The 17,045-nt window shown below is 41.1% G+C and overlaps 1 protein-coding gene across 1 annotated transcript; it reads left to right on the forward strand.

Annotated features, from left to right (window-relative positions):
* Window positions 1–6,661: 6,661 nt before the first annotated feature.
* Window positions 6,662–14,310, forward strand: EDN1 (endothelin 1). The gene is made up of 5 exons (XM_072603834.1): window positions 6,662–7,201; window positions 8,823–8,988; window positions 10,722–10,880; window positions 11,089–11,202; window positions 13,060–14,310. Exons 1-5 carry the CDS (start codon window positions 7,138–7,140, stop codon window positions 13,199–13,201), a joined length of 645 nt encoding a protein of 214 aa, XP_072459935.1. The 5' UTR covers window positions 6,662–7,137; the 3' UTR covers window positions 13,202–14,310.
* The last annotated feature ends 2,735 nt before the right edge of the window (window positions 14,311–17,045 follow it).

Raw genomic sequence — 17,045 nt, forward strand, 5'->3', positions numbered from 1 at the left:
CAAAATAAATAAAAACACAGTAGAACATAGTGTTAACATGTGGCCAAAGCACTAAGCACAGTACCTAGCAGACAGTAAGCATGAAATAAATGTTAGTTGAATATTAGACCCACAGGGATCCTTAAGTATAGTTTACTAGTTCCTATTTTTATTTGATTTTCACAACACTACTCTGAATGGCAATTAAGGAGAAAGACCATTCTTCCTTTTATAGCAAGTCATGATCAACAAATAAATAGGGAAAATAATTTAGCAATAGAAAATAAATGTGAAATAGGAGTCTCTGAAGTTTAGATTTTATGTGAAAATTGAGTTTTCTGATGCCTTTTCTCAAAGGCTTTACTGAACTGACTGAAAAGCAGCTTTCTGAATTCTAGGGAAAAAAACAATCACCTTCCTTCTCTGTTGCACAATATATTCATCATGTTTCTATGTCATTGAAACAAGTGGTGACCAATACCTCCTGTTTCTGTTTCTGTTTTTAATGAGCTTTTCCATCAGCAGGGAAAGAAGAACTATGTATAGAGTTCTGGTTGCACTGGAATGAAACCAGAGACCTCTCCCTGAGTAAGGTACATATGCAGCTGGCTTTTAGTTTTGAAAACATAAGAATGATGAAGAGAACCATAAGAGAGGATGCAACAACCAGTTCCGCAGAATCTGTTCCTCTTGCCATTCTATTGTAGTCTAATGGAAGGAAGCCTTTATTCAGAATGACCTCAAATAACCTGAAATGAATGATTCTTTTGATACCCCAAAATACCTAAATAACTACTTGGTTTTTCTGCCTTGAAGTTTTATTTTTTTCTTCACTCTACAGACTTGAAACCAGAACAGGAAAAAAAAGATGATAAACTATTGCTGTGCCTATAACTGTCCCTCACATGAATCTCATAAGCATGGGAGAGAACTAATGGGTTGTATTTGTGTCTGTGTATATATGAAATATAGAAATTTAGTAAGTTGCTCAATATTAGAGGTGCTATAGGTTGTGGGACATAAGTTCCTTAAAAGCCAGGAGCACATCTAGATGTATGTTGCATGCCAACCTCAGTATATGAGGTCTATTACACTTACTGAAGGTTATGTTAAAAAAAATACATAAATATCTACTCTCCCTCCATTCAGATGAGGGTAACTCATTACTAAAACCTAAGGAAAAACATGGAAATTGATTTTTAGATGTTTCCTTAGTTGTTTCTATGTCAGTAGAATGCTTTGTTTTACCTTCTTAAAAGGGCCATATATGGTCATGGATGTGAAACTAAAAGGGACCTAAGAATATGACACCTTTATTATAAAGATGCAGATGAGGAAGGGCATGGAGTTCAATTCAGGGTGCATATTCAGAGAAAATGCTATAGGGAGAGGGAAAGGAGAGCCAACAAAGAAGAGTTAGTAGGAAGATTAGGAGATAGGAGCCTAGATGACAACCAGAGAGGGTCTCTGATTTTCTCTTAGGTTTTTGGATGCCTTTTGCTTTCAAATTAGGAAAAGAAAAGGCACAGAGGAAGAATGAGGCTTGAGAAACTATGGAATCAAACTGAAATCATTTTGGAAGGTGTTGCATGTGACGATTGGAGTAGGATGGATTGATGACTTGGAAGAGGTCCATGCTGACTGCCATTCCCCCCACCCCTCATTCTTCTGACTCCCCAAGCATAGTGATTTCCACCTCCTCTCATCTGCCCAAACAGTGGCAATATGGTTCAGACATTGGCAGATGCTTTTTAAGGTAAAGGTATCTTTGAGTTTCAGCGTGAAGCATTTGATAAGGACCAAGGTGAAAGTATGGAGCTGGGAGGATAGAAATTTAGAGCTGAAAGACATGTTGGATATTATCTAGGTGTTCTCATTTTACAGATCAGGAAACAGACCTAGAGAAGTGAGGCATGTTTTTAAGAAAATGGGCATTTTCCTTTAAACTAAAGGTTTCCCATGTGTTAAATACTATGCATGAAAGTGTAAGGAAAATAGAGTTGCAGAAGCAGTCTGATTTGACAGTCATCATGTTTGCTGTGTTCAATCAGCCATCTTTCCCGGATATTTGTTTATATATGAGTGCTGAAGGTGTATCATAGCAAACTTTTTTTGGGGGGTGGGGGTGGGAGGGGGCAAACAAAATAAAAGTAAAAACAAACCCGGCCTTTCAAAGGCAAATATCATGGAAGTAGATACTCAGTATAGTGAGACTATGATTAGAAATTTTGCAGGTGATGGGCATGGCTACATATGGCTAACTGCATGAACACAGATCCATAAGCCAATTGTTTCCCCTCTCACCGTTGTCTTTGCAGCGTGGTTCCCCATTTCTCTTCACTTGGTTGAGGCAAGCTAACGGCTGTTGCTTGGGTTGAATGCAACATCTCACACTGGTGTACCCACTGGATAAAGTTGCGAATTTTATTACGTAAAAGTTGAGAAATAGCAAAGCTAAAGAGTGCTAAACTGGACACTTTGCTACTGTAGTGTCTATTTGCAGGGCTCAGGGTGCTATATTTATAGATATCTATAAATATAAATAGAGAGAAAGAGATACAAAGAAAAATACATTTAAAACAATTTTATCAAATAGTTTCCAGTGTCTGAGCTTAACAGCGAGAGCAGGACCAGCCACAGTGAATTGTTTCTGTTGGGAAAATGCCCTCCTTTACCTACCCTCGCCTCTCCCCTTCCTTCCCTGAGGGCCTCCCCAGAGAAGAGCAAGAAGCTGGAAGCAGCTATTTCCCAACGTGCCCCAAAGTGGGAGGAAGAGCTTGGCGGTTTTTCCTTTGTCCCGCTCATCTAGCCTTCCCCTCCCCCGCTTTCCAGTTCCCCTTCCTCCCCCCCCCCCCCCCACCCCGCCGGCATTCCCTCAGGTGGAGGAGTAGGGGGTGGGAGTTTCTAGCTTGTAAAACAGGTTTGGGTTCCGACAGGGATCTGGCACCCCCCACTCCTTCCCAGGAGAGGTGTTTGCTGTGCCACTGCAGCACCGGCGGGCAGCCTCGCCGTGCCCCCTTCCTCCGCAGGGTTCCCGCACGCTGCTGATGGGGGTCACTGAGAAGGGGGTGGGGGCAGCCACGGATGGAAGGGAGGGATGCTGCTGCTTGCTGTCTTTCCTCGGAAGAGAGGGACTGACCGTGGGCTCATGGAAAGTCGGAATTCATCTGGGTGGAGGGGAGCTGGTATTTTCGGAGAGGGGGAGATAAAGCCCTGGCGAGGCCGACATGTATTTGTTCCACTCTGATAGAGAGCACCCCGAGACTTGACCAAACCTCCGCAGGAGACAAGGTCCCTGGCCCTGCCCAGGGCTTTATTTATAGCCCAGATAAGAAGCCCGAGATGACACAAACAGCGGGGAGGGGGTGGCTCGAGGAGCCGCGTGGGTTGGCTTCATCTCCGGACCTGGGAGTTGGGTCCTGTTGGCCCTTCCGGGGGCAGAGATGGGGAAGGGGAAGAGACAAGGAGACGTGTTAGACTCTGGGAGTAGACATCTTTCCCCACTACCTCGCAAGCCGAGGGGGGGCGGAGGCTGCAGTTTCCAGGGAGTGCCTGTGTCTGTGGGGGCTCTAGGAGAAGGGGAAGGTTACACCGAAAGTGCCAGGGGGTAAAAGAAAGGAGTATTTGCCCCAACGCATTCCACAGGCGGCCTTTTGTTATCTAGGGGTGTTTCATCGAGGTTTACCCTTGGGAATTTTAGGTCATCTTTTCTCTGCTTGTGGTCTGCCCTGGTGGGTGGAAGAAGCTTGGCAATGTGTCAGGAGATCCTCCTGCTCCTGCTGCTGCTGCTGCTGCTGCTGCTGCTGCTGCTGCTGCTGCTGCTGCTGCTGCTGCCGCCGCTGCCGCCGCCGCCGCTGCTGCTGCTGCAGCCTGGAGGTGCACTGACAGCTCACTTCCTTATCGACCCCACCTGGCCCCACAGGGAGCTGGATGGACCCTGCAGGGTCTGGAAGATTCGGCGCAGAGCGTGGTTGTCTGGGAAAGAGCACCGAGGTGCAGGGGAAAGAATGCTGAAGGTGGAGTCAAGAACACTCAGGTTTCTAGTTCCTCCTCTGATAGTTACTGACACCAACTCGGTGAACACTAGCAAATCACTTAATCTCTGTGAGCCTTAGTTTCCTTAACTATAAAATGTGTATCAATAATGCTCATCAAATAATATGTATGGAAAAAGCACTTTATACACTTAAAAGCACCTTATGAACGTTAGCTCTTAAAAAAAAAAAATTCAAGTAACCTTAGGCAAATCATCTAACTTCTCTGGTCTGTCTCCATTCTAATTCTAAATCATTTGTTTCTATTAGCCTTGGGGACAAAGTGCCACTGCAATTCAGAAGAAAAAAAAAGGGTCTTACAGTGCAAAGAGTGTTGAGTCAGGAGGATCTAGATTCTGTCACTAGCCCTGTGACCTTGAGCTGGAAATCTCTGAGCTTCCTTTATCTCATTTGTAAAATTAGTGTTAGACTCAATGATTTTTTTGAGGTTCTTTACAATTCTAGCTCTATGATCCTCTATGTCAATACTTAATATTATCTACTTGTAAGGCTTGCTACCTAGGAAATTCCTTCGAAGACTTTAAAACAATACAGAAATTTGAGTACAGAAGAACATTGTGGGATGTCTCCCTCTCTTTATAATGAGGTTGGAGAGAGTAAGACAAGAGCCTGACTGAGAGTGAAGATTTTTCCCAATTTGTCTATCTAGTAGGGTAGCTGGGGTGTGGGGGGGGAGAGTTTTCTCTGGGGTTTGATAGTCTTTTCTTTGAGGCTATCCTTTATTTGGGAATCTGTTTGGCATTAAAAAAATTCAAGATGCCTCTTACTTTTGTAATTCTGCACAAGGCAGTGATAGAATGAATAGCAAGAATGGTACACTCAGAAGTGTGAGGTTCAGTTAATATGATTCATTTTCACACTTTGGACATCTGGGGAAGCTTCTTTTTGTTCTAGGATCTAGAAGGATGTCATTTTTTGGGGGGCCTGATTTGGTGACCAGATCCACCATCCTTCATCTCCTCTTCTTGCTGAGGTGACTCCAGGATTTAATCCTCCCAGTATTTAAGAGAAAAGCTCTGATGCAAAATTAATAATACTGTTATTGCTTCTTCCTCCTACTGAAACTACTGAAATAAAGCAAGGTCTTTTGTGGAGACTGCTCAAAAATCCAGTGACAGCAAAAAGGCTGATTTATTTCTAGCTTCATTACCTCCAAGGGGAGGGAATAATTTTCTCCTTTGGCTTCTAGTGGTAGGGAATTTTTTTTTTCCTATAGGAGAAAAATGAGGGGAAATGGGGTTGTTGAATCCCATTCTAGTGCTTAAAATTGGAAAGGGTGACCCACAACTCACATAGAGGTAAAATAAATAAAAGATTAAATTCTCAGAAGGAATGTCCAATAGGAGGAATTTTCATATTGGGGTAGGGGAAGATCCTGGAATTATAATAGCCAGCCTTGGCAGCCTGCTCTATTAAAAAGGGCCTGGACCTGATAGATAGCCCATTAAGTAGCATGACCCCGGGGCAAGTTAATTGGGATCTTAGCTTTGTACTGAAAAAGATGTTTGAGGTAATTTAGGCCCCTCCTCTTATTTTACAGGTAAAGAAACTGAGACTCAGAGAGCTTAAAGTGGGAGACTTGGGATCTAAATGAAGGTCTTCCAACTCCAAATGTAGTCCTCCTCCCACAGTGTATTTTAAGCTAGTTTCTTCACTGGTAAAAAGAATATTAATTCCCTAAAGTGTTTAGCATTGTATACTTTTCCAAGGACTTTGACTGTATCTACTATATATTACAAGCAATAGATCCAGGTAATAGATGTGAAATTCCTATGAAAAGTTTAAAGTATTATTCCGATGTGAGGTCTTATCTCATTCCTCTGCCCAGGCATGGAAAATTCCTCTCTTCTCTTCCAACTCTCTCCTTTCTTCTCACCTCCCCAACCTCAAAACTCCCTCCCCATCTACCGGTGCCAAAAAGAAACCAAGAAATCCCTTAGGTGGAATATTCATAGCCCTACAGGGGTATTTACTAGATCTTCTTCAGCCCTCCCCAAAGATGCTTTCTGTCATTCTGAAGCCAATCCTTCAAACCTTCATTCCAACAAAATATCAGCTCCTTTTGTTCCTCATATCACCCTTATGCTCCCCCCTCCACATTCTCGAGGAGTGTCTTCCTAATTTACTGATATCGAAATGATGTATAAAAAGGTTTAAGAAAACCTTTCCTTTCTGACCACTTTCAATACCCTCTCCTCCAACATTTCTGAGATCTTAAAAAAAAAGTTTGGAAGAAGCTGAAGAAATGGGTAGAATGAGGGAACTATATCGATATTGCTGTTGGAAGAATAATAAAATTATTACCATCCCCAAATAATTTGGTGAGGGGCAAAGGGGAGGGAGGAGAGAGAGGAGGCTTCTCCTGTTTGCCTAAGTGTTCTAAAAATCAGGAAAGACAAAAAAGGAAAAATAAACCCCAACAACAATTAAAAAAAACTTCACATAACAATACAATCCATTTAAACTGTGGCTCATACTTTTCATACCAATCTCATGACTTTTTTTTTTTTATTCCCAAGTCTGATTCTTGAACTCTGAAACTGGCAGCATTGTGAAGGGGAAGTAGAATCTGACACTGCACCAGCAGGTTTACCAAAGGTCTCTAATGGGTATTTTCTTTTTCTTAGCCCTGCCCCTGAATTGTCAGACGGCGTCTGCCTCTCTGAAGTTTGCAGTGATTTCCTTTCCAGCCTGGCCTTATCTTGGTCCGCACGTTGCTGCCTCTTGGTGACTAATAACACAATAACATTGTCTCAGGATAGAAAAAAAAGTCTGAGCTGTTTACTCTCTCTATGGGGGTTCAGTATAAAAAGGAGGCAGAGAGCTGTCCAAGTCAGACTGACTTCTGCATGAGCACTGAAAGTCACTGAAAAGATCGTCGGGTTTCTAGTGCAGCTCACTGGACGATCGCGGAATTTTCAGACCTTTTGGATTGCCCTCTGTCTCCGCAGAGGCAGAAGCTTTTCTTTTTCTCTCGCTCGGGACTCCCACACTGAAGAAAGAACTTTGGGGGTCTGAATATCAGAAGTAGTTCAGGGTGAAACTTGAAGTTGTTTTTGTGTGTTTTAATTTGAGCTTAGTTGGCAGAGGAGGTATTTTCAGAATGGATTATTTCCAGATGATTTTCTCCCTGCTGTTTGTGGTTTTTCAAGGAGCTCCAGACACAGGTAGGCATGCTGGCTTGTAAGCTTCTGATTATTAATGACTAAATTATCCACTTTAGTGCTTTTCTTGCTTGCCTCCCTCACCCTATCCTTTACTATTGTGGCTCATAAATCAGATGTCTAGGAATTATTGTCTATAGCTACCGAATCTTGGAGTGAAAAATAATAAATAATTAAGTTGCATACGTGCATAACATGACATTAGTACATCATTTGGGCTTATTTGTGCAAAAGACTTTTGTTGGACTTTTCTCTAGCATTAAAGAATATTCAAATGCTAGAAAAAATTTAAGCATAGTGCATGTGTGCAACATATTATTGCATATTAGTGCACATATTAATGCACAGAAGTATAATATTACTATCACATAGTGTTGCTGCTGATACTAGAATGTCAGCATGTGTGATATTAGAGAGAGTGTTTCAACTTGAAGCTATGGAATTTTGTTCAAGTCTGATTCGGTGAGCACATGAGCAGAAACATCACCTAGAATATGATCTGTTGAATAAACCCCCCCAGGTGGTTTCAGGGTGAGAGCAGATGCTTTCTTCCAGTCTTGTCATTATTGACTTTAGGTTTCTTTCTGGCATGTTTTTGGCATTCATCACAACATGAGCTCTATTTACAGTTTTATTCACTTGTCTTGGAAGAGAGATAGGCTAAATCTAGGTTACACGAAGATTTAAGATTGTGAGTGTGTACTTGTGTGCATGTTTGGTTTGCTGTCAATGTGACCCAGACCAGAGAGGGTGAATGGCAAGGAATTGAAACCTTATCATGTATGTGTCTGATCACTGGAAATCTGCTGGGCAAGTCAATTTCTGTAGCCAAAAGCCATCTAAAGAGCTAGCAAGGAGAGAGCATGCTGCAGGAGCTGGTAGAAGGGTCTGAATGTATTCCTCACAAGCTGTGCTTTTTATTATATAACCTCAAGACCTGGTATTAAAAATCTCTTTCCTGAGGCACAACAGTTTGGGAACCCTGATGCTTAGATCAGGTTCCCAAAGTTTCTCTTGAGTTTAGCCTAAGATTTAGCAGCCTCCTAAGGTTTTTTAGACACTTTCTGAAATCTACGTTGTGGAGCTCGTCTCCTCTCTCCCAAGTCTTTAACTATATTAGAGAAGGAAGCAGATTTGGGGTAAGATGAGAGATAAGTGATTACTCTACAAAAGTTGGTGTTGGTAAGTCACTAAAAGCAGTGAAAACAAAGTAATTTGAATTACTTACTATATATGGGAAGTAGGATATGAAGGGAGACTGGTACATGGGAATAACAGGTATCCTTTCTTAAAAATCAGGGGCAATTTAAAGGTCATTAGCCAAATCTGAACCTAATTTTATAACAGGAAGAATTTCTCAAAGCACCAAGGAGCTTCATAAAGTATCTCCTTAAAGTGTTTATTTTCCCATATTTCTGATAATAGAATGGGTAAAGGCAAAGCAAAGCTTTTAGATTAAAGAGGGAAGAAAAAAAGTTAATTTCATGCACTTCCCCCCAAAATTTAAGCAGTGTGCTTCGCTAAAATGAGCTAGGCATGAGTCAAATGCTAAAATTCCATGTATTTCTGTAGCTCTAAGATGAAATTGGGTGGTTCATCATACTCTCCTTTTTATCTCTCTTAGCCTTTGGTGCTGAGCTCAGCACAGAAGCCCAAGCTAGTGGGGACAACCGACCTCCCAGTGCACCCTGGCGGTCTCGGCGGTCTAAACGCTGCTCCTGCTCCTCCTTGCTGGATAAAGAGTGCGTGTACTTCTGCCACTTGGACATCATCTGGATCAACACTCCCGAGTGAGTCTCTAGAGGGCATTGTAACTCTGGTCATTCATTCTAGCCCTAGTTAAAACTATAGTTCCTTTTCCTGGGGAACTCCTTGTTAGTTTTCTAAAGGTTAACACATCTGAAGAGATTTAACACCTTTCTGGGACATTATTCTTCCATTAAAAAACAAAACAACACAACACAAGGCAATCTAGCAACAGAGTGGAAAGGATTCTCTAGTCCACTGGTTCCATCTACTTGTTAGTAGATAATTATTGATAGATAGGAAGAGTTTAATAGAAGTAGGACACTGTGGCAAAATTTAAAGACAAGTAACTTTATGTTGGTGCCTCAGAAAAGAAGCTTTTTAGTACAATTCTCTCATTTTACAGCTGAGAAAACTAAGGCTCAGGGAGATGACATTAATGTTGGTGCCTCAGAAAAGAAGCTTTTTAGTACAATTCTCTCATTTTACAGCTGAGAAAACTAAGGCTCAGGGAGATGACATTAATAGTAAGCCTCAGAAATGGGATTTGAACCTAAGCCTTCTTCTTACAAAACCAGAGTTCTTTTCATTGTACTACTGAGCCCAAGAGATTCAAAAGTAATTTACTTGTGACCATGCAGTGGGTTATGGGTCTGCTAGGTAGTGCAGTAGATACAACACTGGACTTGGAGGCAGGAAGACCTGAGTGCAAATCTGAGTTTAGATCTTTCTAGCTATGTAGCCCTGGGCAACTCACTTAATCCTGTTTGCCTTAGTTTCCTCATCTGTGAAATAACCTGGAGAAGGGAATGGGAAATCACTCTCCAGTGTCTTTGCCAAGAAAACCCCTAAAGGGATCATGAAGAATCAAGCACAACTAAACAGCAACACAGTGAGCTGGAGTTACTGTGTTGAATTAGAATTGGAATCCAGGTCTCCTGACTCTCAGTCATGAACTCTTTGGATTTAGAAAGAACAGTTTTTAGAAGAATATGCACCCTCCTTGCCCATTTGCTTTTCTCCAAACAATTGTAAGCAAAAATTCATATAGTATCCACAGTGTCCTAGTTTAGCTTAGGGATGACCAGAAAACCCTAATACGAATTACCTGAGTAAAGAGTTATTTCTTAAGGGTAGGGTTTCATCTCTTAGATGAGAATCATAATGGATACATTGGAGGCTATTAGATATTCTGCTGGCCAGAATCATCTCCTAGAAACATTTGATCCCCAAATCCCTGGGAAGAACTTCTCACGTAGGGATGTAAACCAGACAGAATTAGAGTCTCTTCTTTTGGAAGGAGATGGAGCTTACTTCTGGTAGGAGTCTGCTATGTATAATCTGAAGCCTGAAGTTGATGGGGTTCAATAATTCCATGTGTTGTGGTGCTTCACTATAATCCAAAGAGGGAAGAGGGGGAAGATCTTTGTAGAACATTAGCAGAGTAAGAAAATATGAAACAGACACAAGAGTCACTTATGTGCTGACTTTTAATAATTTTGGACTGAAAAAAATACTTATGGAAAGAAGAATTTGAACATGAGCTGAAATACATTGGGAGCAGTAGGATAATTATCCCTATTGTACCCATTCTGACCCAGTAGTTGGCATGCCTCTGAAGATCCTACCTTTTGTACTGGCAACTTTATGCTGCCAAAACATTGGGTCTGATGAGTTCTTTGTATTACTTAAGGGGATAAATATACCCTGTTATTATATGACCATGTTATTTTGAGGGCAATCAGTTACTCTAGTATCTATTTTTTCTTAAACCTAGACACACAGTTCCATATGGACTTGGAAGCCCTTCTCGATCTAAACGTTCCCTAGAAGATTCACTTCTTACCAAGACAGCAGACTCCAGGAAGAGATGCCAATGTGCCAGCCAAAAAGACAAGAAATGCTGGGTCTTTTGCCAAGCAGGAAAGGAACTCTGGTGAGTAAAGACACCTTTCACTTTTAGTCAGCTTTGTAGACACTCAAACCTCTCCACCATCTGATATTACAATTCTGTCCTTGGAAGAATATATATATATATATATATATATATATATATACACACATGTAGTATTGAAACAACCCCAGAGGGGCAGAGTTAACAATTCAGTTGCTTTAACTTTTGTTTTTCTTTCTCTCTGTCTCAGGGACCAAAACACTCTGAAGAAAGCCTGGAATGAACCTCGGAAAGAAAAAGACTGTATTGGTCACGGACTGAAGTGTGTGCACCAGCAGCTTGTGAACAGCAAGAAAATGAGAAGGTGAGATGGTTTTCAGTGACACAGAAAAGTTCCTTTCATTAGAAGTGAAAATATCCTCTAAGCAACCTTCTATTGCAAGAAGGTCCACAGAAGGTGGGGACCCCTCTCAGTTGAAGAGCTCTGGGCTTGGTAGCTAATATAGGACAGAGGAACCATTTTGACATTTAATTTTGGGATCATGAATATAAATGCAGGCTGCTGCCCACCTCATGCCTGCTTGTGGTTGTGGGGAACACCTGCCGTCACATTCCAGTCTTACTAGAGAGGTCCCTGCTTTCTCTGAGGGGGAAACATAAATTCCTTTTCAAAGAGAACTCATTTTCATACATGAGTCGCATGGGATCTAGGTTTTTCAAAGAGAGGCAATTATTCATATGGCCATCCAGGAGGAAAAATAAAGTCATTAGGCAGGGTTGGTAAGATTTAGAACATACTGTTTTGTGTGTGGGGTGGGGTGGGGTGTGGAGTTAGCAAGGACAAGGGCGTTGTTTTTGTTTTTAAATAAGGGACCCTATTTGGCAGATAACCAGTGTCAATCCAGACTAGGTCTGCTTTGCTCCCCACTCCCCCTCCTTTTTCTTAATCATGACATAGAGTGGAGGGAAGATTTAAATCAACCAGCACCATTAAAATCACATTGCAGAACCATTAACATGATGAAACCTCCAAACCTCTAACATTTGGGTTTCATGTGACTGGGGAAGAAACTTTTCCTTGAATCTGTCACGTGATCTACATTTCCCTATTAGGGTCAAAGGGAATTTTTCTTGGAAATTCAGTGACCAGAAGTTCTGTAGTCGCAGTGTACTGAGCCTGGGCCTGAAGTCAGGGACTTCTGAGATGTTTACTACTAACTTTTGTTGTCTTTACCAATCACTTAACCCCTATTTCTTTAGTCTCTTAATTTATTTTAAATAAAACTAGTCATACTTTGCCCAGTGTGAAGTGGATTACTGGGACTGTAATTTGTAAAATGGCTTGAAAGTCTTAACTTTCTTGGGACTCAATCTCCTCATCTGTAAAACAAGAGGCTTGTACGGAATAACCTCTTATGTTCCCTGTAATTCCAATACTAAATCCTATCAGTTGTCAATCTTCAAGGTGTCAGTCTAAAGTAAACTAGCCTTGTCAAAATAAGTAACTTGTACGTAGTACTTTAAACCCTTTACCCATGTTAGTGCTCTAATAGTTATTGTATCCATTTTACAGATGAGAAAACTGGGGTTGTGAGAGATCACATAAATTACCCAGGGTATGTAGCTAGCAAGGGCATAATGCAAATTATAATGAACATAAGTCTTTTCCTAAGCCCAGCACTATCCATTATGCTCCACTGCCACATAAATAGCTCTCTGCTTCTAACCCTGGTCCCCCAAATAGTAGGCCTGCAGAAACTTTAATTTGCCTGACACAATGTGCTCTAGTCTCACGCAGACACTTCCCTATTCCCCTCTCCTCTCAGCTATTTCTTTCTATTGCTTTCCATGTCTTTCATTCTAGAGAAAACTAGTTGCCTTCTGAAGATAAACTGAGTCTCCCAATGAAAAGTCCTGTGAAAAAAGTGAACAAAGGAGATAAAAAGCCACACTAAGTTTCCCTTAAACCCCATACTTAATTTTTGTTAGATTTACCGGATATTTTTTTTTCTGTTCTCCTCATAATAGCTTTCAGTAGACACTTTGAGAGTTTTGTTTTGTTTGGGGGAGGAGGTAGGATTTTCTTTTAATTTTATGGTGAGAATAGCTGAGGAATCAGATTGAGACAGCTTTTCTCTCCATGATGATTTGATGTAGTTCCTTAATGCTGATATGTTCTTGAGTTTGGTTAACAAAGTTTGCTCTTGTCTTGTTTGAACAGGTTGGAGGCCATCAGTAATAGCATCAAAGCATCCTTTCACCTCGCAAAGCAGAGGGCTGAGCTCCACAAAGCAAAGAAAGTAACCCATAACCGTGCCCATCAAACGCAAAGCATTTGGGACCGTCTGAAGACAACATCTTAGTTAAGAGATCTCTGTGGTTCATCCTCATGTACTCTGGCTGGCAAAGCATGGCAGCATCTTTCCTACTTTGGTCATTCTTTATTTCAGATTGGCAAAGGACTGGGGACCCTTGTTCCAAACATTCCAAGAAAGGTATAGGAGTTCCTAAAATCTGTCTTCATTTGCTTCTGTGAGCAATCGAAAGCTTTGCTCCTCCTCATCCAGGAATGTAAATGGATGGCTGACTGGGGGCCAATCTGGGAGAAAACAAAGACTAAGTAATATATTAATTAGTGATACATCTGTCAGGAGGAGGAGAGGAGACAACACATTTGGATGGAGCTTCTGAAGAGAGGGTCCAAAAGGGAGTGTGTGTCTGACTCAAATGTCTGGCAGATTTCAGGGAGAAACTCCAAAGCTCCATGAGAAGATTTTGCAAGGAATGCACAAATTGGAAACACATGCCATGGAGAGACACCCAAGTTAGAAATCAAAGATACTGTTTTTCAATTCATAAAAATGCAGAACTGAAAGAAACTGTACTACTGTATATCAGGATGTGTTTCATGAATACGAGTCTACCTCACCTGTATTGCACTCCTGCAGAAGTATTTCACCACCTTGTTTTGCCTTTAATCATTGCTCCCTGCTTCCCCTTCCCTTACCCTCTCCCAAATAAAACCCATCCTCTGGCCTCATAGAAGTCCAGTTTGAGCAATAGTAGACATCACATTTTGATGATGATCTACTCCATTTGATGCATATGAGAAAAGGTCACTGTACCAGGTAGCTGATACCCTTAGTTTCCTCTTTATTGTAAAAGCGCTGATAAAGAGTCCATGAAAAATGCTAAAAGGTGAAAATTGGGTATTCTTTAGAGCAGCAAAACCACTTACCTTATTGGAACTGGCTAATGGAGGTTGAATTAAATTTTGTGACGTACTTATTTTTTTATAGATATTTATATTCAGACAATTTATTCCTTATATTTACCATGTTAAATATATGTTGGGGCAGGCCATATTGGTCTATGTGTGGTTTATGTATTTCTGAATGAAATTGAAACTGAGAAATGCTTTTTTGCCTGTCAAGGTAACTGACCTTAGAAATAAATATTTTTCCCTACTCTACTGGTTTGATGTTTTTGTTTTATAATTCCCACAAGCAGGTAAAACTTGTAAAAGGCATGAAGAGGATTTAAGTTGAAGAATCTTTTGTTCCTAGGGTAATTTGATCCTATAACTTTTCTAGGGAAGTAACAATTGGATTAATATTTTGGATTCTTTCTGCCTCTTCTATAAGAATCTTCATCTATCTAGTGAAGGAAGACTGTGAAACGATCTTATAGAAATATAGGCAAGAGTTTCAACAGCTCTGAGTTGTCATCTCTCTCCCTCCCTCACAATGGATGGTGTTGAAAGGGTTGAAGATTAGCTCATCCCTTTCCACCCATGTTTAATTTTGGCCTGCTGGGGACACTATACAAAATCTTTGCTCAACACAATTGTTAATGGTGATTGCCAGTTTCATAGGGATGAGGCAGTTAGTGAAAAATTCTGATCAAAGTCCAGAACCAAAGACAAAGAGCACATCTTCAGTCCTCAATAGCTAATCAGTTAATGAGCAAGTGTAGCCTAGGTGCTGAGGATACAAATGCAAAAGTGAAATATTCCCTGGACTCAAAAAGCTTACATTTTATTAGGGGGACACAGTATGTTCACAACTAAATAAATACAGTGTGTGTGTGTGTGTGTGTGTGTGTGTGTGTGTGTGTGTGTGTGTGCATACACACAAAGGGAATTGGTGGAAAAACTCCACTAATTGGGCTAAGGAGCATCAAAAATGACCTCTTAAAGAAGATGGCACTTGAGTCTTGAAGGGAGCTAGAGATGTCAAAGGGTGGAGATGCAGAGGGAGAATATTACAGGTTTGTCTATACAAAGGAAAGGAAATGGAATGAAGTATATAGGGAATGTAAGATAATGCAATCATCATCATAGAGCCAGATTATAAAGGGATTTAGATGCCCAAAAGGCATTGAGGAGCTTCTTGAATAATTAGGTAGGTCAGGGGTATGGGTGGTGGTGGGGTGGAATGTCATTGTCACACATACTTTAGGACTATTAGGTTGCTTTTGTTCTTTATTTTCTAAGAGGACCATGACATCAGGGAAATGATAACATGACTTGCAGTTGACTTTGAGTGAGGGAGCTCTGTACAAGGTCACTAACCTCAGTTTCTCCTCCAGAGTTATCCGAGTCCAGTGGCCAGATATTCATCAAGATGACTGAAGATGGACTAGGATGCAATGGAAGACCCTGGAGACCCTGGCCCTTTTAAGCTAAGGCCTTTTCAGATTCTCACTTAGAGTAAGGTAATGCCCATTCAGTGAACAGGCCTCTTTAAGAAGTGAGTCAAGGGACGTCCCCTTTAATTAAAAAGAAATCAAGCCGGGAGGGAAAGACCTTCAGGGTTGCTGGCCAAAGAGAAACAGTTACTATTGACATTCACTCTGAATCAGAAGGGCCCAAAATATAGCCATTAAGTGGTGCTTGATCAGGGATCTAATACTGTGCAATATATGAGGTCCAGAGTGAAATGAGTTTAAGGTTTGGAACCCGAAAAGACCTTAGCCTAAAAGAGCTAGCATCTCCAGGGTCTCCCATTGCATCCTGGGCCATCTCCTGTCATCCTGAGGACTATCTGGTCACTGAACCCAGACGGTTCTGGAGGAGAAAGTGAGGCTGGTGACCTTGCGCAGTCTTCCCTCACTCAAATCAAGGTCAATTGCAAGTCATCTCATCATCATTTTCCTGATGTCATGGTCCTCTTTGAGAATGAAGAACAAACACAACCTGTGAGTAGTCCGAGCTCCCTGAATGGGGACCCAGCCAGTTGAGTAACTCAACTCATGCTCTCCCTCTCCCTCACCTTCTTCTCTTCAGATGAAGGTAAATTTTGATGACCAGAAGCTGCCTAGTTAACTTGGAATTTACTGGCTAGATTCCTTCCTTCCTTCCTTCCTTCCTTCCTTCCTTCCTTCCTTCCTTCCTTCCTTCCTTCCTTCCTTCCTTCCTTCTTTCCTTTTCTCTTTCTCTTTTCTCAAAGACAAAACCTTAAACCCATTTCACTCTGGAGCTCATATATTGGAGGACTACTAGGTTAGCAGCTGTGTAGAGGATGAGTTAGAGAGGAGAAAGATTAGAGTGAGAAAGACCAATTAGACCACTGAAATGGTCCAGATGAGTGAGCAGAGATGAGGGCCTGGACTAGGATGCCTGTTGAGTGAGAAGAGATATTGATATAGTTGAATCAACACTTAATAATGCATTGAATATGGAGTGTTGATGAAAATGAAGAGATGAGGATGTCTTCTAGGTTGGGAACTTCTGTGACTAGAAGAACAAAGGTACCTTGAAAGAAATAGTGAAATTAGGAAGAAAGATGAGTTCAGAGGGATAAGAAGTGAATTATCTTTTAGCTGTGTTATGTTTGAGATTCCTATGGGACATCCTGAGATAGGTATCAATCAGGTAGCTGGAAATGTGGGACTGAAACTCCGGAGGGAGATAAGGGTTAGATATGTAGCTTTAGGAGATGTGCAGAGATGAGAGTTGCCTTAGTGACTATTGTCATTTTTTTCTTTCGTTCAATTTTAATTATTGAGGCTTAGTTTTCTGTTCTGGGAAATGTATCAAGAAAGTACAGCTCTACGCATGTGGGATTGCTTATTGTTATAACAAACATACTGTACCCAATGTTTAACAAATTCTGTGACAAGAAAAAAAATCATTAAAGGTATAGTTTAGGGATGAATTGTTGCATATAATATGGAGCATGAGTGGGTCCCTCTTAACTAATGGTG

This window comes from Notamacropus eugenii, chromosome 4 (assembly GCF_028372415.1).
Source record: "Notamacropus eugenii isolate mMacEug1 chromosome 4, mMacEug1.pri_v2, whole genome shotgun sequence".
In the NCBI taxonomy this organism is placed as follows: domain Eukaryota; kingdom Metazoa; phylum Chordata; class Mammalia; order Diprotodontia; family Macropodidae; genus Notamacropus; species Notamacropus eugenii.